Source organism: Oreochromis aureus, linkage group 3 (genome assembly GCF_013358895.1).
Source record: "Oreochromis aureus strain Israel breed Guangdong linkage group 3, ZZ_aureus, whole genome shotgun sequence".
In the NCBI taxonomy this organism is placed as follows: Eukaryota; Metazoa; Chordata; class Actinopteri; order Cichliformes; family Cichlidae; genus Oreochromis; species Oreochromis aureus.
This window is the reverse complement of record NC_052944.1, coordinates 84,908,285-84,935,091: the sequence shown is the minus strand read 5'-3', so window position 1 is coordinate 84,935,091 and position 26,807 is coordinate 84,908,285. Positions and strand designations below refer to the sequence as shown.

Below are 26,807 nucleotides of genomic sequence, written 5' to 3'. Positions count from 1 at the left end.
GCCTGTTCTGCATTGGCATACAGTAAGTCCAGTGTTTTATTGTCTCTGGTTGGGCAGGTCACGTACTGGGTGAAGGTGGGCAGCGTGGAGTCCAGTGAGGCATGATTGAAGTCCCCTGATATTATGAGAAGGGCTCTCGGAGATTGTGTTTGCAGTCTGCTGACCACAGAGTGGAGAGAGTCACAGGCTGCATCCACGTTGGCCGAGGGGGGGACATGCGCTGTTATCGCGATAACATGTGAGAATTCCCGGGGCAGGTAGTACGGACGCATGCTAACGGCATAAAGCTACTGCTATGGAAGAACTGTATGACATCATTACTGGACTTGAGAACAAAAATCCAGAAGCTGCCTTTATTGTGCTGGGAGACTTCAACAGAGCCAACATGAAGAAGGTTCTCCCCAAATACTATCAGCACATCTCCTTCCCCACAAGAGGTGATCAAACATTCGACCACTGTTACACTCCATTCAAAGAGTGCTACAAACCCCTCCCCCGCCCAGCTTTTGGTAAGGCAGACCATTGTTCCATACTGCTGCTGTCTGCATACAGACAAAGACTAAAACAGGAAAAACCAGCTTCCAGGGTTATTTACAAATGGGACAGTGAGGCTGAGGAGGTCCTGCAGGACTGCTTTGAGACAACTGACTGGCAGATATTTGTGGATGCAGCTGATGGCAACATCAATGAACTCACAGACTCTGTCATTGGATATATTGGAAAGTGCATGGATGATATCATCACAAAAACCCCTGTCCGCATATATCCAAATCAGAAACCCTGGGTAAATAAAGACGTTCGCGCCAAGCTAAAAGTGCGGACCTCCGCCTTTAACTCCGGGGATGCTGATGCTTATAAAGCAGCCAGGTATGACCTCCGAAAGTCCATAAAAAAAGGCCAGAAAGGACTACAGGGACAAAATGGAGTCCAGCTACCACAGCTTTGACACCAGGCGACTGTGGAATGGACTGCGCTGGATCACTGACTACAAGAAGGTCAACACAGTCAGTGTTCAGCCCACTGCATCTCTCGCAGACGAGCTCAACAACTTCTATGCTCGTTTTGATGCAGACAACAGAGAGCAGATCCTCTACCCTCAGGAGGACAGTGAGGCTGCAACTTTAACTCTGAAAACAGAAGCTGTGAGATGGACCTTTAAAAAGGTCGATCCTCACAAAGCTCCAGGACCGGACGGCATCCCAGGCCAGCTACTCAGAGTGTGTGCAGACGAGCTGGCAGAGGTGTTCACCAACATCTTCAACCTCTCCCTGAGGCAGTCAGTGGTCCCCACAGCATCCACCATCATTCCCGTTCCCAAAAAATCAGTGGTCTCCTGTCTGAATGACTACCATCCTGTTGCACTGACATCCGTCATCATGAAGTGCCTGGAGCGGCTGGTCAAAGGTCACATCTGCTCCTCCCTCCCTGACACACTGGACCCTCTTCGGTTTGCCTATTGGACAAACAGAGCCACAGAGGATGCCATCGCCCTGGCAACACACACCACCCTCACTCACCTGGAGAAAGGGAATACATATGCAAGGATGTTCTTCATCGACTACAGCTCGGCATTTAACACCATCATCCCCTCAAAACTTGCCACGAAGCTCGTCGACCTTGGGCTGGGAACACCGATCTGCAGATGGATTCTAAACTTCCTCACAAACAGGCCCCAGGTGGTGAGAGTTGGTAAGCACACCTCCTCATCACTCATCCTAAACACAGGTACGCCACAGGGTTGTGTGCTTAGCCCCCTCCTATATTCCCTGTTCACACACGACTGTGTTGCTAAACATGAGTCCAACATCATCATCAAGTTTGCTGATGACACAACCATCATAGGCCTCATCACAGGCAATGATGAGACGGCCTATAGAGAGGAGGTGATGGCACTGTACGAGTGGTACGTGGAAAATAACCTGACTCTCAACATCAGCAAAACTAGAGAAATGATAGTGGACTACCGGAAACGACCAGTCAGAGAACACCAGCTCATCCACATCAACGGTGTCAAGGTCGAAAGGGTCAGAAGCTTCAAGTTCCTTGGAGTCAACATCACTGAGGACTTCTCCTGGACCCTTCACACAGACACTGCTATCAGGAAAGCTCGCCAGCGGCTTTACTTCCTGAGGAGGCTGAGGAAGTTTAGCATGAATGCCAACATCACCTCAAATTTTTACAGGTGTGCAATTGAGAGCTTGCTGACGAGCAGCATTACAGTTTTTTACGGAAGCTGCTCTGCCAGCAGCCGTAAATCACTACAGAGGGTGGTGAAGGCAGCAGAGCACATCACTGGCACGAGGCTTCCTGCCATTCAGGACATTTATCTCCAGCGATGCCTCCGTAAAGCACACAGCATCATCAAGGACCACAGCCACCCAGCACATCAGCTCTTCTCCTTGTTACCATCTGGCAGACGTCACAGGAGTCTGTCTGCTCGGACTACAAGACTTAAAAACAGTTTTTACCACCAAGCCATACGACACCTCAACCAGAACACTTAAACACACACAACACAGCACTCAGAAGCTACCCTGCAGCTTCACAAGTACTCTGTTTAATCTGCACTGGTCACTTCACTTTATTGTTATTGATATTTATATTTAAAAAGTGCAATACTGTAATCTTCTGCTGCTCATTCCTGTGCAATATCCCATCTGCCCTCCCGTCATATTTCTTTTCAAGATTTTCTTATTTAATCACTAGTGTACATATATTTATATTTATAGATACATATATATTTAGTCATCTTTTCTCTTTTACCATGTCTCTCTAATATTATACTCTTTACTATTTTTCTATTTTTTATTTTATTTTATTATATTTTCTCCTACTGTATCATGCTGCTGAGTGACTGCTGCTCGTCAAACACATTTCATTGCAATGTTGACCCTGTGCTAACTTGCATATGACAAATAAAACTGAAAACTGAATGGAGCATGAGGCAGACATGCTAAAACAGTGACCTAAAAGCATTACCAATAAACAATGTGATCAATACATAAATGAAAGAAATTCCTCTACAAGGTGATTGCCAGTTTTGTTGGGATTTTTAGAGACACAGAGTGTGAGAAAGATCCTCTTCTGCATTACTTTAAAAAAAATAAAGGGGGGTTTCAGAGCTGTTGATATACGAAGCAGTGTTCATAGAAACATTGATCAACCGTGTTTTTGGTTACATTTGTGACAGTTTCAATAAAGCCTGCAAATTCTTGCATTTATACTGGAGAGCAAAGAAAGATTAAATGCTACTTGTACTATGGAAAATCAGTTTCATAAAAGCTACATAAACAGAACTGAAGAAGAGCACACACACATTTGGAAAATCACAGTTTGACCATAAAATCCCAGAATAATTAGTATTTGAGAATGTGGAAGCAACATCATTAAAGAAAAAATGTCTTTCCATGACACTTTCATTTAAAAATATAAAAAATGTGAAGTTTTTTGTGTAAAACATTAAAACAATAAAAACTTAAGACCTTAAGAATCTCCTGATGAATTTTGTGAATATCTAGATCATTAGTGTTTGGATTTGAGGGTCAACAGGGCGAACACTGAGGCTGGGTATTAGAAATACAACATGGTAACATGAGACATGTTAACTCTGAGAACACTAACATTTAGTTTAACATGTGAGAGGTAAATGCATCACAGAAGCTAAAAATGAGTTGCTTGTCTCTAGATTAGTTAAAATAAATTGAAAATAAAATGAATTGAACAGGTTTGATGCATTATACAAAAAAAAAAAGGTTCATGACATAGTTCACATGATCTAAGCAAGAGTCACTCGGAATCTCAAATGTTAAAGTACACTTACTGATTGTACTTTTACTACATGAGCTAATGTAGATGCTCTAAAAGCACGCTGACTGAAAAAGAAGCACACATTTGGAGAAACTGTGCTGTAACTTCTCATACTGTGAAGTTTTCTGACAAAAGTGAATTGAAAACTTGTGCTGTACAGCTTACTAAGGGGTCCTTTGATGGGCCATGTGCAATTACACAAAAGAACAAGTTTAAATTTCACCATAACACTGACTGGAGAAAAGCCAGTTTGGGATTCTAGTTGAGATTACAACTGTAATCAGTAAAATCAGTGCTGTGATAGTTAGTTTAAGATCAAAACCTGATTTAAAACACAGTCTAAAATCAACATTCTTGCCCCTGAAAAAAGGTCAGGATGGCCGAAAAATGTACTTTAAAATGAGATTTTCTTTTTGTTTCATTGGAACAGTAAAGTACCATAACAAAGAAATGAGTACACCTTTGTAGAAATCACTGATATGGAGTTTTTCATGTTTTACACAAAGACTAAGGGCTGCTGGTTTCCTAGTGGCATTTTCTCATTTAAACCATGGTGACTTAAAAGTTTAGCAGCGAGACACTTGTTTCCTTTGTCCCATCAAACATTTCTTTCAGACATCTCTGTTTATCAGAGCGATATGTGACTAATTTTTTTATTAAATCAGCAGAAAGTACACAAATACAAGATTAAATATTTTATTTATTTATCAAAGATACATAATTACACATTGATACAATGAACAAGGTGTCTATAAAAAATTACACATGGTGTAAGAAAAACATTATAACATACAAATAAGTGTTTTATGATAATCTGACATAGTTTGAAAAGCATAAGAATAAAAGTTTTTTTTAAAAACTCATGTTCTTTGATGATCACATCACCTGTATCACATTTTTTTAAAGCATAACGTAGGGAGCAAAGTGTTCACAAAAACAGTTTTATGATTACTTTTTCTACAGTGCTTGCCTCTTGCAAAACTATGTACTTTTCACCATAAGACACAATAACTCACGATTATCTAAGACCAGCCATGAAATGTCCGTCGCTTCATTACAATCATTTGTCCCCGCTGCTGCCCTCAGATCCAGTCTTCTGTACTGGGGGGTAAAATGGCTTTTTTTGGTGGTTCATAAAAAATATCTCAAAAAGCGATGTTGGTGAGGGGACCAGAAACACTGAGTTGCAGAGCAGTTGGTAAGGCCTTGTATATTTCTGGAGAGTCTGCAAAAGCTGTCTTGCTTGTGCTCCTGATTGGATATGTGGAGCCCGGCTCTGATATCTCACTGGTGGCAGCAAAAGGTAGGCACGCCTTGGAGGCGGAGTTGGTCTCGGGCGCAATCTTTCAAACAAGCCTCACGGCATTTCAGGCAACCTCAGGCCAGAAACAACATCCGGTCACTCGCGGTCAAAATCCGCACAGAGCTGGTGTTTCGCAGCGATCAGATTAACACATCTGGCTTATATCAGAGTCTAAAAATACAAAGAAAAACAAAAAGAGTTTTAAAACACGCAAACTAGCAAAATATCAAAGGAGCATAACATAACAATAAGAAGATGATATGAGATACCTGATGAGAAAATGATAGGTGATGTAGAGATGTAATGTATAAGCTTTCACGGGAGTTAAACTCAAGGTTATAAATATTTTTAAAGTGTATTGTACATGGGATAGGCTCCAGCGCACAGCGCGAGCCTGAAAAAAGGATAAGCGGAAGCGAATGGATGGACAGATGGTGTATTGTACGTGTTACAAACCATTGTGATATTTTTTTTAAATGAAAGGATTGACAGAATGGTAAAAAGGAAAATGCAAAAATGTAGTTAGAGAGGAAGATTAACACTTACCAAGTGATACGCACATAGGGAAAGCGAGGCGAGTTGTTGTTGATCCCTGGTTCGCGGTTGTTGCGAGCTCGTTTCCCGCAGGCTCTTCTGCACTTCGGGCGTAGCGATGAGGCTCAAAACACCCCAATTAGACAAAGTAAAGTCGATCCGCGGTGTTAGCGGGCCAAAACTTTCACCCGCTTTAAGCTGATAGAAATAGATTTTGCTCTCTCTAAGGCTGAAAGCATAGCCCCAAAACCCACCGGTGTTGAGCCTGAATCTCTCCTCCATCGGATCTGCAGCCGATTGGCTAACCGGGGTGCGAGGGGAGCCGCCCCTTTGTTAAGTGATTGGCAGCGGGGCAGTTAGGTACACCTGGGAGGCGGAGTTGGTCTCCGGCGCAAATTTTGAACGATACAGCGAGAGTAACAGTGGAAAAAAACTGTGCTCTGGCTGCGGTTCGGTGCGAGTAAGGGCGAGGTAGAACTTAGACTCTGCGCTGAATTTTACACGGAGCTAGTGAGAGGGCTGGTTTTGGAGAAAAAAGACTAAGGATTTTTTTCAGGATTTCCCCTGTTATCGCACCCAAGGCTTGGGGGTAGGAAGGTTGCCTACAGGTTATTTCTAGGGGTTTTTTGTTGGGAGTTTTTTGGAGAAATACGGAGGTTTTTTTCTTTTTCAGGAGTTTCTCCCTGCTTATTTTGCCTAAGGATCGGGTGGGAGCCGTGGGGCGCTGAATTTGAGAAAAAAGACTAAGGATTTTGTTTCAGGTGTTTTTGGGAATAGAGGGGTTATTCTAGGGCAGGGGTGGGCAATCTCAGTCCACGAGGGCCGGTGTCCCTGCAGGTTTTAGATCTCACCTTGGGTCAACACATCTGAATCACATGATTAGTTCGTTACCAGGCCTCTGGAGAACTTCAGGACATGTTGAGGAGCTAATTTAGCCATTTAAACCAGCTGTGTTGGTTCGAGGACACATTTAAAACCTGCAGGGACACCGGCCCTCGTGGACTGAGATTGCCCACCCCTGGTCTAGGGGTTTTGGAGAAAAACGCCGAGGGTTTTTTAAGGAGTTTTGCGTGCTTATGTGCCTAAGGATCGGGGTGGGAGCCACGGGGATCGCGATTGTTTTTTGTGACTCTGAGTTTGATTTTAAATTTCTTTGTTCGGATTAAACAAATGCATATAAATTGAAATAAAGTTTTCCCCCAAGGCATGCACCCTGTATGTCTGGCCATACTGAACGTTACAAAAGCACAAGTTTAACTAAGCATTTTTACTCTAGTTTAACACATTTTGACACAAGCACGGTCCAGAGACAGGCGCGCGCACAAGCGCGCACAGACACACAGGCGTGGGGGGCGCGCACGATGCGCGATGCCCCCTCCTGCTAGCCCTCAATGTCTACGTGTATTTAAAATTGAGAGGTGGGCAACGACGCCAGGGGTGAGGTGTACACCCTGATGGTAATTTGGAGTCCGTGTAGCGTGCCCACCCCCAAGATCCTATATGTATGTGTTATGAGAGTGTGAGTAATGTGAATGTCTAAGTTGTGAGATAAAATTGAGGCACAGGCAGCCAGAAGGGGACAGAGGGGTGGATGCCTCCTCTGCACCCTGGTGACACACCTTTACCCCAAGGCCCTGCATGTGTGGGTGATTGTGGTGGAGCGGGAAGAGGGAGGCAGCTGGAGATGGGGAGGGAAGGAAGGGCCCTCCCTTCCTTCCCTCCCCTCCCTGGGGCCAGCTCCCCCGCTGACCCCAGTAGGCACCCCCATACTCTGCAACCCGCCAGGGAAAGGGGGCCCTGACCCATCCGGACCGGGGCTCAGTACAGCAGGGCCGCCTGGCACCACAGAGCCCGGGACGGCCCACCCGACCCCACCACAGAGAAAACTGCACCCACCCCATCATCCACTCATCTTTCAGACTACATGAGACAATAGACGCTCAGGCTGAGATCTTCCTCCACCTCTCCTGTATCTCCCCCTCCTGCAGAGTGAGTTCCTGAAGAGAGGAGAGCTCCTGCAAGATGTAACAACCTCCCCCACCAGTCGAAGAGCCCCCCAGGTGGCTCGATGCACTGGCGGCACCCTGCGCCAGGGCTGGGCCCCCATACACCCACCCGCCCACAACCCCGGCAACACACCAACCAAGACCCAAGCCCCCGAGGCCCAGCCAGGGCCCAAGCCCGGAGACGGAGCACTCCCACAACCCCACGCCCGTCCCGGACCCACCCTGGGGCAGCCAGGCTACCAGGTCAGTAACCCACGTCCGTCAGCACAGACCCTCCCCTAGCCCTGCTGCACACAGCCACGAGGAAACCGTCACCTAAGAGCCGACAGAGCCCCTAATAGGCCATGACCGCTACCCTGGGTTGAGCCCTCCAAGGAAGATGCTCCTGGGGAACCCCCCGACGCCCTAAGCCTGTCCCTACCCCCACACCAATCACCATAGCAAAGGTGGGACCAAACTATGACCCCCCACCCCCACTAGGTGATGGAGCTGATCAAAGTAGCCCAGAGCAATTGATCTGATGTGGTGGCAGAGGCTGTATCTACACTAATGTAATGTAATAGATAATTTCTGTATTGGTTAGAATTAAGATTATTTTTATTTTTCCAGTTCAGGAGGACTGTTTTCTTGGCTATGCATAGGGCAGTGAAAACCATATGGGCTATATTCTTTTCTGAAGTGACATTATCTAAGCTGCCCAACAAACACACTAAACGGGAAGTTGGAATGTTACATTTCAGACACTTTGATAAGTCTTCACATATCTCGCACCAAAACTTCTGAACTGGTGGACAGAACCAAAGAGCATGGATATAATTGTCTGGTGAATTGGTGTGGCAGTGTGAGCAGTTGTTGGTAGATGTAAAGCCCATCTTGAACATCCGATGACCTGTATAGTGCACTCTATGTAGTATTTTGTATTAAATTAATTGAAGACTGGGATTTCTAATTAGATGAAAGGTTTTTAAGCAAATCTGAGACCAGAAGTTTTGGTCAAAGTTAACTGATAAATCCGCTTCCCATTTTGCAATAGGAAGTGATATTGATTCGTCTGTTTTAGAAAGCATTCTGTAAATTTTGGAAAGTAATTTAGGGGTTTTAAGAGTAAGAAATTGATCCACACTTGGTGGTGTTTGTAGTTCAACTTGACCCGGTTTGAATTTCTTTTTTACTATGCATTTAATTTGCTGATATTCTAAAAAGCTTTTCTTGTTGATCCCATATTGTGTAACTAGTCTGTCAAATGGAATAAATTCTGTTCCTTCTAATATATGTTCTAAGAATTTGATTCCTTTACCACTCCAATCTGGAAAGTTTATCATATTATTGTTTTGTAATATGTCAGGGTTGTTCCAGATAGGTGTACGTTTGCATGGGATTAATGAAGACTCCGTCAATTTTAGAAACTCCCACCATGCTGTCAGAGAAGAGCTGATGTTGATGCTTTTGAAGCATTCATGTCGTTGGATGTTTGAGCTGATAAATGGTAGATCTGAAATCTCTAGATTATTGCAAAGTGCTTGTTCTACATCTAGCCAAGGTTCATCTAAGAGGGTATGTTTTAGCTATTGTGAGATAAATTGAAGCCTGTTGGCTAAGAAGTAGTGCTGAAAGTTAGGTAGTTCTAATCCTCCTTTATCCTTGGTCTTTTGTGGTGTTTTTAAGCTGATACGTGGAGGTTTATTTTTCCAAAGGAACTTGGACATGTATGACTCTAGAGATCTGAACCAATCTTGTGGTGGTTTAGTTGGGATCATTGAGAATAAATAATTTATTTTTGGTTAGACCATCATTTTTATAGCGGCAACCCTTCCCATGAGTGATATGGGTAGACATTTCCACCTAGCCAGATCACCTTCTACGTTCTTTAAAAGTGGGATATGGTTTAATTTAGTTAGATCTGCAAGCTTGGGAGAAACATTAATACCTAAATATTTTATATTTCCCGATTGCAGTGGTGTAGAAGAAGAATTATGGAAGGAGCAATTAATCGGAAGGACTGTAGATTTTGACCAGTTAATTGGGTAATCTGATAGTCTTGCAGAAGAGTTTATCAATTCAATCACCCCAGAGATATTGGTTTGTGAATTTTGGAGAAAAAGTAACACATCATCCGCATAAAGGCTGATTTTATGTTCCACATTCTTGCATTTTATGCCCTTAATTACTGAATTCTGTCTAATTGCTGCTGCTAGTGGTTCAATAAAAATTGCAAACAGTGAAAGGGAGAGTGAGCATCCCTGCCTGGTGCCCCTCAGGAGACAGAAGCTGGAGGATTGTTGGTCATTTGTTTTGACACAAGCTGTTGGGGAATTATATAATATTTTTAACCAGTTAATGAAAGAGGAACCAAAACCAAATTTGTGTAAAGTTGCAAATAGAAATTTCCAGTTAACTCTGTCAAATGCTTTTTCTGCATCTAAAGAAAATATTGTAGTTTCAAGGTTTTTACTGTATGAGTAGTCTATCAAATTAAGTAATCTACGTGTATTTGTTGATGAGTGCCTACCTTTTATGAAACCAGTTAGGTCAGGATGGATTAAGAGGGGGGTTATTTTCTCTAGTCTCTTTAAGAGAGCTTTGCAGATTATTTTACGGTCTACAATTATAAGAGATATTGGACGATAGCTTGAGGGATATACAGGGTCTTTGCCTGGTTTTTAGCAGGAGATTGTTTGCAGAAAAATAATATTCCAGCAATAAACAATTATATCGTCCCAAAAACAGGGTTAGACCAGTCCCAGAAAATGTTCCTTGCTCCCGAAGATTGGGAGGAAACTTCACCCGTTGCGGGCGCACCTTGAAGAGAGATGATACACCTCGCATCCACGTATGCGCCTAGCAAACACCCAACAAGACTTCCAATGTACCAATAGGTGTTGCCACATTTCTTTTACTTATTTTCTTCCCAGAATATCATAATACAACATACTCACTGAGTGTAATAGTCAACTGTTCGTCACTTGAAACAAGGGACAGTTATTACTTTCTGGGTAGACCTCATGATTACTCACGTAATGCTCCTAATGCTGATGCTACTTTCAATGCCTCTTCTGCAGAGTCAAAGGAAAATCTTCTGTTTTCATATTTGAAATGTAAGGTTGCAGGAAACAGCCGGTCATCTAGCTGCACATCTTACTTTCTACACGAGTCAGCCTGGCTTCCATGTCGGCAATTATATCCTCTGCCTTCGATCTACGTGTCTCGGCTTCATCAAGGCGTCTTGTGTTGCCATCAAGGGTTGCCTGAATAGCGTCAAGTTTATTGTTAATAACATCCATCTTCCCTTCTACAATCGCACCAACCACATCTGTTATTTTTGCAGTTAACATATCATAGTCGAACAGTGTTGGGACTAATGCGTTATTAAGTAATGCGTTACAGTAACTACGTTATTATTGTGGTAACGAGCACGGTAACTAGTTATTATGCCAAAACCAGGAACGCGTTACTCGTTACTGGGATTTAGATAGGGTCGTTACTCGTTACTTCGTGTGGTGGATATTGCGGAGCTTCCACAGATTCAATAACATTAGCAAGTGGTGGAAGCCAGCAGGTGGATGAAGGAAAAGGGAGGCAAGAGGAGAGACCCGAAGCGGCCGCCGATCCGCGTGTCAGGTGAACTGAACTTCAGGTAAGAAGTTATGACCTGCAGTCTATCGGAGTCAGATATAAACCAAGTTTAGTGGAGTTTATTTTCGGTATGCTGACATTTTCGTACTGCGTACTAGCTAGCATGACGGAGTTTCTATACAGCTGGGTGGGTGCTATGTTACTGATGTTGAACTTTATTTTGTTCATACGGTTAATTATTAGAATTGCCAACCGTCCTGTAAAAAACAGAATCGTCTCGTATTCAGAGAAAATATTACGCGTTTTGTACTGAGGTGAAAAGGAACACAGTTTGTCCCGGACTTCAGCTACAATGAAAAAGACACAAAGCTGAAGCTGCACAGCTGCCTCTTCTTCTCTCATTCTCTCCTCTCCTGTTTCTACTTCAATCACGAAACTGATCAATGATCAGCTGATCGGCTTTTCTCTCTTGTTTATTTATCGCCCACTTTGCGCCAGAAAGAGGTAACCAGCGGATGTCGCGTTAAACAACAGCAGCACGTTTAAGCTTTATCAGCTGTTGTTAGAATTTATTTAATATTAATTTCTAGTATCAGCTGATGTTTGCTGGAGCCACAGCTGTAAAGCTGCTGGTCATGATATCGGTTTGGTTATCTGGTGAGAGGAAACATGCAGATGGAACCAGGAGATGTCCTTACTGAATCATCAGAGCTGAACAGGTGATGGAGAAACAGGTTTACCTTTTTAGGTGACATGAATGAGTTGAAGGGAAGTTATGAGCTGTTTCTGAGAGACAAATAACACCAGGATCCTTTTCTAAGTAGCTGACAGCTGGTAACTGTGCAGGGGCGGGTCTAGCAAAGTGTTGCCAGGGGGCCAGGTAGGGCATTAACAGGAAAGGGGGACAAGGAAATACTTTTCTTTATTATTCTCATTTAAAATGTCTCGCTTTTAAAAAAAAAATAATTATCTGAGTCTTACAACAAACAATTGATAGATTGATACATATATATACCATCAGAACAGTATACATCACTGTCACAACAGTGTTTATTTTCATTCAAAGGCTTTATGATTTTTCCTATAATGGTGGGCGGTCTCTAGTCAAAATGCCGGGACGATTTTTTTGTCCCAGTCCAGCTCTGTATGCAGCTCATCTGCAGTCTGGTGTTACCTACATCTTCCTATTCAGAAGGCAGAATTTCCAAGTTCTGAGTACAATCAAAAGCACCACGACTGCAGTTTTGTGTGTGGATGTAAAAAGCAGGCTAGAATCATGGCGGCGGTCAACGACGGTCCAGGCGTGATTTCTCTCGTGGAAATGTGCACATTATTTTTCCTTTCTATTGGTAGGTAGCACAGTGCACTTGTGGCAAGTAAGCAAGCTAGAAGACTGGCAGTCTGGCTGGGTATCCAGTTACGGAAGCAACACATTAACAAGAGAATTCTGAGTAAAACCAAAGTTACTTTCCCTAGTAACTAGTTACTTTGAAAGTAACGAGTAGGTGGTGCTGTCACTTGGTGTTCGCTCGCTTTGTGGTAGAGTATCACTTCCTGTTCCTGCTCAAACACAGTGGTGTTTCTGAGTAGCTTTTCTGCTTAGCAATTTAATTTAAATCTTTTGATACATCCCTTTTTCATAGTATAATCTTAACGTGCTTCATCTGAATCACCCTTTCTGTGTACTCACTACCTAATTTATAGCCAAAGTATTCACTCACTGTCTCTTTACTGTTTCGCTAGCTTAGCTTAGCTCGTAGCCGACTCGTTAGCACCATGGCTACTTCACCTGTCCCTCCTGCACTTTCCTGCTCATTGTGTCAGATGTTTAGTTACTCCTCGGCCTCCTTTAGCAGTAATGATACCTGTAATAAATGTAGCATATTTGCAGCTCTGGAGGCCAGGATTACTGAATTGGAGACTCGGCCGCACCCTTCATTCACCCGTAGCTAGCCAGGCCCCTGTAGCTGGTGCAGCCGAAGATAGCGTGGGCCCGCTAGCTGTTCCCCGGCAGACCCCAAGCAGCTGGGGAAAGAGGCGGCTGGGTGACAGTGAGGAGGAAGCATAGTCTTAAACTGAAGCCCCAGGTACACCACCAACCTGTTCATGTGTCTAACCGTTTTTCCCCACTCGGCGACACACCCGCCGGGGTCAAACTCTGGTAATTGGTGATTCTGTTGTCAGACATGTGAAGCTAGAGACACCGGCAACCATAGTCAATTGTCTTCCAGGGGCCAGAGCAGGCGACATTGAAGGAAATTTAAAACTGCTGGCTAAGGGTAAACGTAAATACAGTAAGATCATAATTCACGTCGGCAGTAATGACACCCGTTACGCCAATCGGAGGTCACTAAAATCAATATTGAATCAGTGTGTAACTTTGCCAAAACAATGTCGGACTCTGTAGTTTTCTCTGGTCCCTCCCAATCAGACCAGGAGTGACATGTTTAGCCGCATGTTCTCCTTAAATTGCTGGCTGTCTGAGTGGTGTCCCAGAAACGATGTGGGCTTCATAGATAATTGGCAAACCTTCTGGAGGAAACCTGGTCTTGTTAGGAGGGACGGCATCCATCCCACTTTGGATGGAGCAGCTCTCATTTCTAGAAATATGGACCAATTTATTAAACCCCCCAAAATATGTCTGTGAAGGTTCTCAGTCATCCAGGTCATCGTAGTCAAAGGAGTTTGCAAAGAAAAGCGTCTGGACTTCTTTGAGTTGCTTGAAGAGCGTTTCACCTCTCATCCGAGCTTCTTCAGTTCTAAGGTCAAATGGCCGAGAGTCCCAGATTTAAACCCAGTGGGAGTATCCCCAAAGAGGACAAAGGACCCCTGGTGATCCTCTAATCACATGCGACAAGGTGTGAAAGCGGGTGTGGTACCTAATCAGCCAGGGTTTGGGTGAGCTCATTGTGAAACCTGGCCCCACCCTATCATGTGATTTCCTGAGGTCAGATGGCCCAGGATGTGAGTGGGCGTTAAGGCGTCTGGGAGGAACTCAAAACTGGATTATAGATGGCAGACAGTTGGTGTCGTAAACCACCGCCTCTGTTCAAAGATGGTCGCTCACAGTGGACATAGATGGCCTCTTTCACTCCTCTTTCAAACCATCTGTCCTCTCTGTCCAATATGTGAACATTGGCATCCTCGAAAAGTGACCTTTATCCTTAAGATGCAGGTGGACTGCTGAGTCTTGTCCTGTGGAGGTGGCTCTTCTATGTTGTGCCATGCGCTTGTGAAGTGGCTGTTTGGTCTCTCCAATGTGAGGGGCATTCATGTGAGGAATGCCCGGACCTCTGCATTGGAGAGACCAAACAGCTCACTTCACAAGCCATGGCACACAACATAGAAGAGCCACCTCCACAGGACAAGACTCAGCAGTCCACCTGCATCTTAAGGATAAAGGTCACTCTTTCGAGGATGCCAATGTTCACATATTGGACAGAGAGGACAGATGGTTTGAAAGAGGAGTGAAAGAGGCCATCTATGTCCACTGTGAGCGACCATCTTTGGCGAGGCGGTGGTTTACGACACCAACTGTCTGCCATCTATAATCCAGTTTTGAGTTCCCTCCCAGACGCCTGCTGCGCCCACTCACATCCTGGGCCATCTGACCTCAGGAAATCACATGATAGGGTGGGGCCAGGTTTCACAATGAGCTCACCCGAACCCTGGCTGATTAGGTACCACACCCGCTTTCACCCTTGTCGCGTGATTAGAGGATCACCAGGGGTCCTTGTCCCTCTTTGGGGATACTCCCACTGGGTTTAAATCTGGGACTCTCGGCCATTTGACCTGGAACTGAAGAAGCTTCTCGGATGAGAGGTGAAACGCTTCAAGCAACTCAAAGAAGTCCAGACGCTTTTCTTTGCAAACTCCTTGACCCCAAAATATGACTATCCAGAGTTGGGACCAGGAAGCAGAGCTGCAGTCTTACACGCCTCTCTGCAGCTTCTCTCCTCCTGCTACCCCCAAAAACCCATCTCCATTGAGACTGTGTCAGCTCCCAAAAGGACAAAAAACAAACCAAAACCAGCAATAAACAACTTAAACATAAAAATCAAAAGAAAGAACAATACAGTATCCACATCTGAACCAAAGAGTAAAACAGTGAAATGTGGATTATTAAATATTAGGTCTCTCTCCTCCAAGTCTCTGTTAGTACATGACTTAATAATTGATCAACAAATCGATTTACTCTGCCTTACAGAAACCTGGTTGCAGCCGGATGAGTATGTTAGTTTAAATGAATCAACACCCCGAGTCATTCTAACTACCAGAAATCTCGAAGCACAGGCCGAGGGGGCGGTGTGGCAGCAATTTTTCACACCAGCCTATTAATTAACGAAAGACCAAGACAGACTTTTAATTCATTTGAAAGCCTGATGCTTAACCTTGTCCACCCCAGCTGTAAAACTCAGAAACCAGTCTTACTTGTTATCATCTATCGTCCACCTGGGCCTTACACAGAGTTTCTCTCTGATTTCTCAGACTTTTTATCTGATTTAGTGCTCAGCTCAGATAAAATAATTATTGTGGTGATTTTAACATCCATGTAGATGCTAAAAATGACAGCCTCAACATCGCATTTAATCTGTTATTAGACTCAATTGGCTTCTCTCAAAATGTAAAAGAACCCACCCACCACTTTAATCACTCTAGATCTTGTTTTAACATATGGCATAGAAACTGAACATTTAACAATGTTTCCTGAAAACCCTCTGCTGTCTGATCATTTCCTGATAACATTTACATTTACAATAATTGATTACACAGCAGTGGAGAGTAGACTTTATCAAAGTAGATGTCTTTCTGAAAGCGCTGTAACTAAGTTTAAGAATATAATCCACCCACTGTTATCATCTTCAATGCCCTGTACCAACACAGAGCAGAGCAGCTATCTGAATGCTACTCCAACAGAGGTCGATTATCTTGTTAATAATTTTACCTCCTCACTATGTACGACTCTGGATACTGTAGCTCCTGTGAAAACTAAGGCCTCAAATCCAAAGTCCCTGACTCCGTGGTATAATTCTCAAACACGTAGCCTAAAGCAGATGACTCGTAAGCTGGAGAGGAAATGGCGTGTCACAAATTTAGAGGATCATCATTTAGCCTGGAGAAATAGTTTGTTTCTTTATAAGAAAGCCCTCCGCAAAGCCAGAACATCTTACTATTCGTCACTGATGGAAGAAAATAAGAACAACCCCAGGTTTCTCTTCAGCACTGTAGCCAGGCTGACAAAAAGTCAGAGCTCTACTGAGCCAACAATCCCTTTAACGTTAACTAGTAATGACTTCATGAACTTCTTCACAAATAAAATTTTTATCATTAGAGAAAAAATTACCAATAATCATCCCACAGATGTAATATTATCTACAGCTACTCTTAGTACCATCAATGTTAAGTTAGACTCTTTTCTCCAATTGATCTTTCTGAGTTAACTTCAATAATTAATTCCTCCAAACCATCAACGTGTCTTTTAGACCCCATTCCTACAAAACTGCTCAAAGAAGTCCTGCCATTAATTAATGCTTCAATCTTAAATATGATCAACCTATCTCTAATAATCGGCTATGTACCACAGGCCTTCAAGGTGGCTGTAGTTAAACCTTTACTCAAAAAGCCATCTCTAGACCCAGCTGTCTTAGCTAATTATAGGCCAATCTCCAACCTTCCTTTCATATCAAAAATCCTTGAAAGAGTAGTTGTCAAACAGCTAACAGATCATCTGCAGAGGAATGGCTTATTTGAAGAGTTTCAGTCAGGTTTCAGAGCTCATCACAGCACAGAAACAGCTTTAGTGAAGGTTACAAATGATCTTCTTATGGCCTCTGACAGTGGACTCATCTCTGTGCTTGTCCTGCTAGACCTCAGTGCTGCATTCGATACTGTTGACCATAATATCCTATTAGAGCGATTAGAACATGATGTAGGTATTACAGGTACTGTACTGCAGTGGTTTGTATCATATCTATCTAATAGACTCCAATTTGTTCAAGTAAATGGAGAGTCCTCTTCACACACTAAGGTCAATTATGGTGTTCCACAGGGTTCAGTGCTAGGACCAATTCTATTTACATTATACATGCTTCCCCTAGGCAACATCATTAGAAGACATAGCATAAATTTTCACTGCTATGCAGATGACACGCAGCTCTATCTATCCATGAAGCCAGGTAACACACACCAATTAGTTAAACTGCAGGAATGTCTTAAAGACATAAAGACCTGGATGGCCGCTAACTTTCTGCTTCTTAATTCAGATAAAACTGAGGTTATTGTACTCGGCCCTGAAAATCTTAGAAATATGGTATCTAAGCAGATTCTTACTCTGGATGGCATTACCTTGGCCTCCAGTAACACTGTGAGAAACCTTGAGTCATTTTGACCAGGACATGTCCTTCAACGCACATATTAAACAAATATGTAAGACTGCTTTCTTCCATTTGCGCAACATCTCTAAAATTAGAAATATCCTGTCTCAGAGTGATGCTGAAAAACTAGTTCATGCATTTATTACTTCCAGGCTGGACTACTGTAATTCACTATTATCAGGAAGTCCTAAAAACTCGCTGAGAAGCCTTCAGCTAATCCAAAATGCTGCAGCAAGAGTACTGACAGGGACTAGAAAGAGAGAGCATATTTCTCCTGTTTTGGCTTCCCTTCATTGGCTTCCTGTTAAATCCAGAATTGATTTCAAAATCCTGCTCCTCACATACAAGGTCTTAAATAATCAGGCCCCATCTTATCTTAATGACCTTGTAGTGCCATATCACCCTATTAGAGCACTTCGCTCTCGCACTGCAGGCCTACTTGTTGTTCCTAGAGTATTTAAAAGTAGAATGGGAGGCAGAGCCTTCAGTTTTCAGGCCTCTCTTCTGTGGAACCAGCTTCCAGTTTGGATTCGGGAGACAGACACTATCTCTACTTTCAAGATTAGGCTTTCCTTTTTGCTAAAGCATATAGTTAGGGCTGGACCAGGTGACCCTGAATCTTCCCTTAGTTATGCTGCAATAGACGTAGGCTGCCGGGGATTCCCATGATGCATTGAGTTTTTCCCTTTCAGTCACCTTTCTCACTCACTATGTGTTAATAGACTTCTCTGCATCGAATCATATCTGTTATTAATCTCTGTCTCTCTTCCACAGCATGTCTTTATCCTGTTTTCCTTCTTTCACCCCAACCGGCCGCAGCAGATGGCCCCGCCCCTCCCTGAGCCTGGTTCTGCTGGAGGTTTCTTCCTGTTAAAGGGAGTTTTTCCTTCCCACTGTCGCCAAAGTGCTTGCTCATAGGGGTCATATGATTGTTGGGTTTTTCTGTGTATTTATTATTGTGCTATCTACTGTACAATATAAAGCGCCTTGAGGCGACTTTTGTTGTGATTTGGCGCTATATAAATAAAATTGAATTGAATTGAATTGAGTAACTTGAAGTAACTGAGTTACTTTTTTAGAGAAGTAACTAGTAATGTAACTAAGTTACTAATTTAAAGTAACTTACCCAACACTGTAGTCGAAGGGATACCTTGGATTAGCTTCAACCATATTTCCGTCATTAGCTTCAAGGTTAGCCTCCGGGCTGACCTGACTTCGGACTTGCAGATTAGACTTTGGAGGTCTCTTATCGGCGTTCTCTGTTTTATCTTTTTTATTTGGCATGATTTCTGTTAGTCAGTCACCTGATTTGTGCGCAATGGCAACACAATTTATGAGCAAAATATTAAAGTTCTGAAAAGTCTTATCGGGAGCTCACGAGCCTCTGACCCTCTCAGTGTGACCTCATCCCCGGTTCTCCTTCCAGGATTTCTATATTTGGCTCCATCCATCTTCCCATGAACTCTGACCAGATTCCCTGTTCTTGCAGAAGAAAAACATCCCCACAGCATGATGCTGCCACCACCATGTTTCACTGTGGGGATGGTAGGTGATGAGCAGTGTTACTTTGCCGCCACACGTAGCGCTTTGCATTTAGGCCCAAATGTTCAACTTTGGTTTTGTCTGACCAGAGCACCTTCATCCACATGTTTGCTGTGTACCCTACATGGTTCCAGGCAAACTGCACACAGGACGTTTTATGTCTTTCGGTCAACAATAGTTTTCTTCTTGCCGCTCGTCCATATACGCCAGATTTCCCACCTGAGCTGTTGATTTCTGCAGCACCTCCAGAGTGACTGTGGGCCTCAAGGAAGCTTCTTTGACCAGTGCTCTCCCTACTCGGTCTGTCAGTTTAGGTGGACAGTCATGTCTTGGTAGGTTTGCAGCTGTAGCATACTTTTTCCATTTTTTGGATTGAACAGTGCTCCTTCAGATGTTCAACACTTGGGATATTTTTATAACCTAACTCTACTTTAAACTTAAACTTTACCCCTGACCTGTATGGTGAGTACCTTGGTCTTGATGATAATACTGTTTGTTCAGTAATGTTCTCTAACAAACCACTGTGGCCTTTGGGTGTATTTGTGTGAGTTGGTCTCATTATAAAGGTACTATTAAATCATTTCAATACAGTGATGTACAGTTCTTTTTTCCCCACCTTTTTAATTAATTCTAATGACCACATTAGTCCAGTGTTTATGTAGTTTTTCTATATTTCTCATTAATGCTCTTTTGTTTTTAATTGGCAGAATTTTTATTTCCTGGCTTAAAAATCTATATTTTCTTTCAATAACATTTTGTTTTAGTTTTGAATACTTTTTAAAGGCACTGCATGTAATAATCAATAGTAGATGTCTTGTATAAAGTATGATGACTCTAGCTTCATGATTTTTAAGAGTTTGAAGTTCAGGCCTTATTGGCTTTATTGGCCTACAGTGGCCAAAGGCGAACTGAATTGGCATGCCTGCTCAGGTATACCAAATTAGTAATTAGTAGGTGGAGGAAGTCTCCCTAGAATACATCAACAATATATACAATAAAAGCATGCAATAAAACTGTAAAAATAAAACACTGTACATTATTAAAAGATTAAAAGTGATACAACACAGCAACCCATGTACAAATGCTTAAAATCACAAAGTTAAAACGTGTCAGTTTCACCCAGTAACATGAACTTTACTGAGTTTTTGTGGTTTACCTCTCAGACGGACTGAAGTCCACAAGAAGATGATGATGGATGAAGAGGAGGACAGAGCAGAGTCTGCAGGATCCAGCTGTCCGTCTGTGACCAGTGACCGGTCCAAAGATCCACATACACTCTTCATTGCTGAACCTGGACCAACGAGGTCAGAGACCTGAACTCACTGAGTTGACAGAAAAATAATTCTGCACTGACATTATAATTAGTGTTGATTCTGGTACATTTCATGACTCTGTTTGTGAGCTGAGAGGAAATGAAAATGAACTTATAACATAAATCTCTTTTGTCCAGTTTTGCTGTAAAAAGCTGTAACCTAATCTAAGAGGACTGTTACTGACAGGAAACAGCTACTTTTTCTGCAGTCTGTGTGATAAGAGCTGCTTCAATGACCTCCATCAGATAATTTATTATTGAATAAAACATATCTGTGTCTGCAGAGCTCAGAGATCACAGTCTGCAAGATCCAGCTGTCCATCTGTGAGGAGTGACTGGTCCAGAGGAAACAATCCAGACTTCAGTGATGAACCTGGACCAACAAGGTCAGAGAACTGTGCTGAGCTCCTTTATATGTTTGTATTTTCCTGAAAAATTCCTCAGATATTTACAAAGAGTTATTAAAAGAAAACAATGAAACCACAAAGATAAAAATCTTGCTGTTTGAGGACAGTGATGGTCTGTATTTGTATAGTGCTTTACTACTCCCAAAGGACCCCAAAATGCTTTACACACCCAGTCATCCACCCATTCACACACACATTCACACACTAGTGATGGCAAGCTACATTGTAGCCACAGCCACCCTGGGGCGCACTGACAGAGGCGAAGCTGCCGGACACTGGCGCCACCGGGCCCTCTGACCACCAGCAGTAGGCAATGGGTGAAGTGTCTTGCCCAAGGACACAACGACTGAGACTGTCCAAGCCAGGGCTCAAACCGGCAACCTTCTGATTACAAGGCGAACTCCCAACTCTTGAGCGACGACCGCTCCAGTGATGCTCCTATCTGTGGGGAAAGTGTGTACTGAGTGGGTTCATGTTTGTTTTTAAAGAACAGAGCTGCTTTGTCTCTGATTCTCATGTCTTTGTGTCTGATCTATTAAACAGTCTGAGAGGTCACAAAGACACCCAGCAGCTGAAGCCTGGATCATACCGGGTGGTGTTAATGAGGCCTCCATCAGGGTAACACTGAACAACAGTGGTGTACATGGAAATCACATTAAATTCACCTCAACTGTACACTATACTGCCAAAATATTCACTTGTCTGCCTTCACACACGTTTAAACTTGAGTGACATCCCATTCTTAATCCAATTGATATAATATCAGCCCACCCAAGAGTCCAAGCTATAAGAACTTGAACTTTTCTAAAAAGGCTTTCCACAGTTTTAGGAGTGTTTATGGGAATTCATCACGAAGCACATTTCTCAGGTCAGCCACTGATGTTTGATGAGAGCTTTATAATTGGCACAATTACAACAAGTACTGTTGTCCTGGCAACCACTAAACCTTTACTCGCCAATGCATTCAACTATGTTTTGTGCTTGGTGATGTAAGGCTTGGATTGCATCCAAGCCTTGAATGTTTTCTGTTGTAGATATGCTAATAATGGTAATGTTACAGGCTGCATAACTAATGCTCTATTGGGGCAAGAACTACATGTTGTGCTGATAAATAATAAAGAAGCAGCAAAGACAAAGATGTTTGGACGTGCATGTGTTTGATCCTGCAGCTGGAGCAGCTGTCAGAAACCACATCTGTAATGTGACACAGAGTAAAGTCTGACTGAAAGCTGTGACACTTTTCACATTCATTCATGTTTTAGCTGTTTAGAGTTTATGCTGGAGGGTGTTGAAACCTCCCAATTCTTTTGATCTTTGGGCTGAAGGAAGGACAATACTCGGTGTATAAATGCTCAATCAACAATCTTTTATTCCATACAAATCTTATTATTCCATACAACACTTTTGAGCATAAACCATCCGGAGGGGAGATGAGCGCGGGAGGGTGTCCGCCTGATCTCGAAGTGTCTGAGCGTTCCTCAGATTCTTATAGCTTCAGCCCCCCTCCACCTAGTCATAAAACCTAAACATCCACATTCTTTCTCTCTCAGTGAGCCTAAGTTATGACCTTGGCTTCCTGTGCAGTGTTCTGTTCTTTTCTAATCAGACAAATAAGGTGATGACTCTCTGAAAACAGTATTTCTTATACCTCAGCAGTATAATGGATCATAAAACAATATCATTCATTCACAATAAATCAGCAGTCTAATGTAATACAAATCAGTTTAATAAATCTAATAGTTATCACCTTCTTGTAATTCAGAAGTATAATGCAAACTAAAACTACATAATGACTATACTCTCTATAATAAGAAGTATGATGCGGCTTACAGCAGTATAATGATTCACTCATTTCGATTACAGGCATAGGATAACATATGATAGAATAATAATCTAACAAGGGGAACCTGCTCACCTTGGATATGTTTCTGTAACTAAACAGTTACTTCTTAAAATAATCTAAATGAACTAAACCCTGCTAATCTGCACACTGACTGGAAAACATGAAGGATATAAGCAGCCCCCTCTGATGGAAGGCTTTTACTGTGAAGTCTTTCCAGGAAGTGTGTATTCATTGCAAACTGCAGTTAGATCACTGACTGTTTAATCAGACAGGCAGACAGGAAAAGCAGCTCATTAGTGTTAATGAAATCAAATGAAGCATCACTTTGTTTCCAGACTGAATGCTGCCTTCAAACAGAAAAGTATCTCCACTTTTACTCTTCTCTGTGACCATCAGAATTTCTTCACCATTGTAAAAATTTTGATATTTCCAGCAACAGTCAGTAAATGATTTTAGTGATAAAGAAATTTATTGACAGAGAGAGAAAGAGGTGTGGTGTTTGTGAGGAGGAGCAGCTGTCCTGCTGTGCTTTGTGTCAGGATGTCCTGAAGGATCCAGTCTCTACCAGCTGTGGACACTGGTTCTGCAGACAGTGCATCACCTCATACTGTGACAGATCTGCTTCATCAGGAGACTCCTCCTGTCCCCAGTGTGGAAAAAGATCCAGAACCAGAGCTGGACTGCAGACAGCCAGTCAGAGCAGCTGTGTACAAAGTAAGACTGAACATCTGTCTGCTGATGGACTCATTTCTGAAAACTGGACTTTTTGTTGTGTTTTTCAAACATTTAAGAGTTTTTTTTCTCTTTAGCCTCATTGTTTTTTCTTTCAGCTGATGTTGGTCTGCAGGAGGTTTTAGATGAACATAAGATCAGTCTGAGGAGGAGATGTGAACGTGTGACAGAAGGAAGCGATGAAACAGGAAGTAGAACCCTCCTCAACAGGGTCTACACTGAGCTCTACATCACAGAGGGACAGAGTGAAGAGGTTCATACCCAACATGAGGTGAGGCAGCTGGAGACAGCTTCCAAGATGGACGCCCTCCATGACACTCCAATCAGGTGCCAGGACATCTTTAAAGCCTTACCTGACCAACAGAGACCCATCAGAGTGGTTCTGACCAACGGCGTGGCTGGTGTTGGAAAAACCTTCTTGGTGCAGAAGTTCACTCTGGACTGGGCAGAGGGCTTGGAGAACCAAGATGTCAGTGTGGTGGTTCTGCTTTCATTCAGGGAGCTGAACCTGATCAGAGATGAACAGTACAGTCTTCTGGAGCTGCTCCATGTTTTCCATCCAACATTACAGAAGGTCACAGCAGAGAAGCTGGCTGTCTCTCAGCTTTTGTTCATCTTTGACGGCCTGGATGAAAGCAGACTTTCATTGGATTTCACCAACAGGAAGCTGCTGTCTGATGTCACACAGAAGTCATCAGTCAGCGAGCTGCTGACAAACCTCATCCAGGGGAATCTGCTTCCTTCGGCTCTCGTCTGGATAACTTCCCGACCTGCAGCAGCCAATCGGATCCCTCCTACATGTGTTGACAGGGTAACAGAAGTACGAGGCTTCACTGACGCCCAGAAGGAGGAGTACTTCAGGAGGAGATTCAGTGATGAAGAGCAGTCCAGCACAATCATCTCCCACATGAAGACATCCAGGAGCCTCCACATCATGTGTAGTATCCCAGTCTTCTGCTGGATCACTGCTACAGTTCTGGAGCACATGTTGACTACAGAGCAGAGAGGAGAGCTGCCCAAGACCCTGACTGACATGTACTCACACTTCCTGCTGGTTCAGACAAAGAGGAAGAAGAACAAGTACCATGAGGGACATGAGACGAGTCCACAGGAGCTGACTGAGGCTGACAGGAAAGTTCTTCTGAAGCTGGGGAGGCTGGCGTTTGAACATCTGGAGAAAGGAAACATCATGTTCTACCAAGAAGACCTGGAGCAGTGTGGTCTGGATGTTAAAGAAGCCTCTGTGTACTCAGGAGTTTGTACAGAGATCTTCAAAAGAGAGAGTGTGATCTTCCAGAAAACAGTCTACTGCTTTGTTCATCTGAGCATTCAGGAGTTTCTGGCTGCAGTCTACATGTTCCACTGTCACACCAACAAGAAGACAGAGGTGCTGAAGAACTTCCTGGGGAAAGACTACAATGAATTATCTCTGGATGGTTTCTTAAAGAGAGTCATGAAAACATCCCTCCAAACAAAAAATGCCCACTGGGACCTATTTGTTCGCTTCCTTTATGGCCTCTCTCTGGAGTCCAACCACAAACTCTTAGAAGGTCTGCTGGGCCAGACAGACAACAGTCCAAAAATCATTAAGAGGGCCATCAACAATCTGAAGGAAATCAATAGTGACAAAATCTCTCCTGACAGAAGCATCAACATCTTCCACTGTCTGATGGAGATGAACGACCTCTCAGTATATCACGAGATCCAAGAGTTCCTGAAGTCAGAGAACAGATCAAAGAAGGAACTCTCTGAGATCCACTGCTCAGCTCTGGCCTTCATGCTGCAAATGTCAGAGGAGGTTCTGGATGAGTTGGACCTGCAGAAGTACAACACATCAGAGAGGGGACGACTAAGACTGATTCCAGCTGTAAGGAACTGCAGAAAGGCTCAGTGAGTCCAAATTTATTCATCAACATCATCAGCATAGAGCAGTAGATTTGTTATTTAGAAATACACCAGGGTTTCTGTAGGATATGAAAAAGTCTGAAAATAAGGAAAATTTCAGATCATATTTCTAAATTAAATTACCTATCAGTATCAATTTGTGTATCAATACATAGCATAGCTATTAAGATGCATTTTCTAAATAATTTTTCATGGCTTTGCCACTTAATTTTGATGTCCTTTTTGTTATCATACACATTTATTAATTTTTAGGATGTAGTGATGTGGAGTAAGTCACTGTTATCCTCTTTAGTCCCTTTGATTCATTCACCTGTTTTGATGTTATGAAATCCAACTGTCAACGAGATTTTCAAGATGTAACGTGGAACTGTCTTAATTCATGTTTAATGTCCACTGATGAGATTTCTGCTGCGTGTTGGCGTAAACAGTCGTACCTACAGTTAAGTATTAGAGCCACATAACAAAACAAATATTATTGATCATTTTGAGAATAAAGTGGAAATGTGGAGATCAGGGTTGTTGTTTCACAGTTGCTGTAACCTCTGAGTTGGAGAAATTCTACTTCAGAATCATTTTTAGCTCGTAAACACAGGTGATGAGTGTAATAATGTTGAAAAGATGTTGCAGAAAGCTGCGTCTGTTTAGACAGAAAAGCAAACTCAGAAGAGTGGAATTGTAGAAAGTGAAACGTCCGGTCATGGAAAGATGCAAAGTTATCAATGGTTCCACCCTCGTGCAATAAAGAGGATGGATGTTGTATCACTAGATAACTGATCAGTTTGTTTCACTAACTCATCTACACAAGGCATTTTCTAAAGGGTACAGCAGCTGTTGCAGTTTGCCTCGAAACAACAACTGTAACCTGCACAGTTCCACTTTTTACTTCAAATAGATTTTCCACTTTTATCTCCAAATTTCCACTGTATTCTCCAAATGATCAGCAATATTTTTGCGTCTTAATGTGGCCCTAATACTCCATCATACCATCTGGCAGTTGGCAAATGGAAAAGAGCTTTCCTAGCTGGAATTTGGGCATTATGGAAGCCTAAATGTGACTCTCTCTTCACTCCTTCATCTGCAGATTATAGCCAAACAAAGATTCTCATTAAAAGCCTCCAGGTCTGAGAAAGACTGAATCGTTGTGTCAAATGCAGCAAAACGAGCTGAAGCACAGGTGTTCATCGGATTATGATGTCTATTTTGTCTTCATATACATTCAGTCTGTGTTCATGACGCTGATGCAGATTTTCTGCTTTTATGATAATATTTTTTAAATTTTGTCCAATCACAGACTGACTCAGTGTGGACTCTCAGAGACCCACTGCGAAGTTGTGGCCTCAGCTCTGAAGTCTGACCCCTCCCATCTGACAGCACTGGACATGAGTGGAAACGACCTTCAGGATTCAGCATTGAAGCTTCTGTGTGCTGGACTGGAGAGTCCAAAATGTCGACTTGAGACTCTGAGGTGA

General features: G+C 42.9%; 1 protein-coding gene across 1 annotated transcript; it reads left to right on the top strand.

The window, feature by feature from the left end:
* Positions 1 to 295: 295 nt before the first annotated feature.
* LOC116326936 (protein NLRC3-like) lies at positions 296 to 26,807 on the top strand. The gene is made up of 5 exons (XM_039602632.1): positions 296 to 784; positions 897 to 1,004; positions 1,164 to 1,676; positions 23,564 to 25,323; positions 26,630 to 26,807. Exons 1-5 carry the CDS (start codon positions 296 to 298, stop codon positions 26,805 to 26,807), a joined length of 3,048 nt encoding a protein of 1,015 aa, XP_039458566.1.

Coding starts and splice junctions, on each gene's coding strand:
- LOC116326936 (XM_039602632.1), top strand. CDS start 296: ATGGAAGAACTGTATGACATCATTACTGGACTTGAGAACAAAAATCCA. Junction 785..896: donor ATCCAAATCAGAAACCCTGG/GTAAATAAAGAC, acceptor CCATAAAAAAAG/GCCAGAAAGGACTACAGGGA. Junction 1,677..23,563: donor TCCTCACAAACAGGCCCCAG/GTGGTGAGAGTT, acceptor GTTTTAGATGAA/CATAAGATCAGTCTGAGGAG.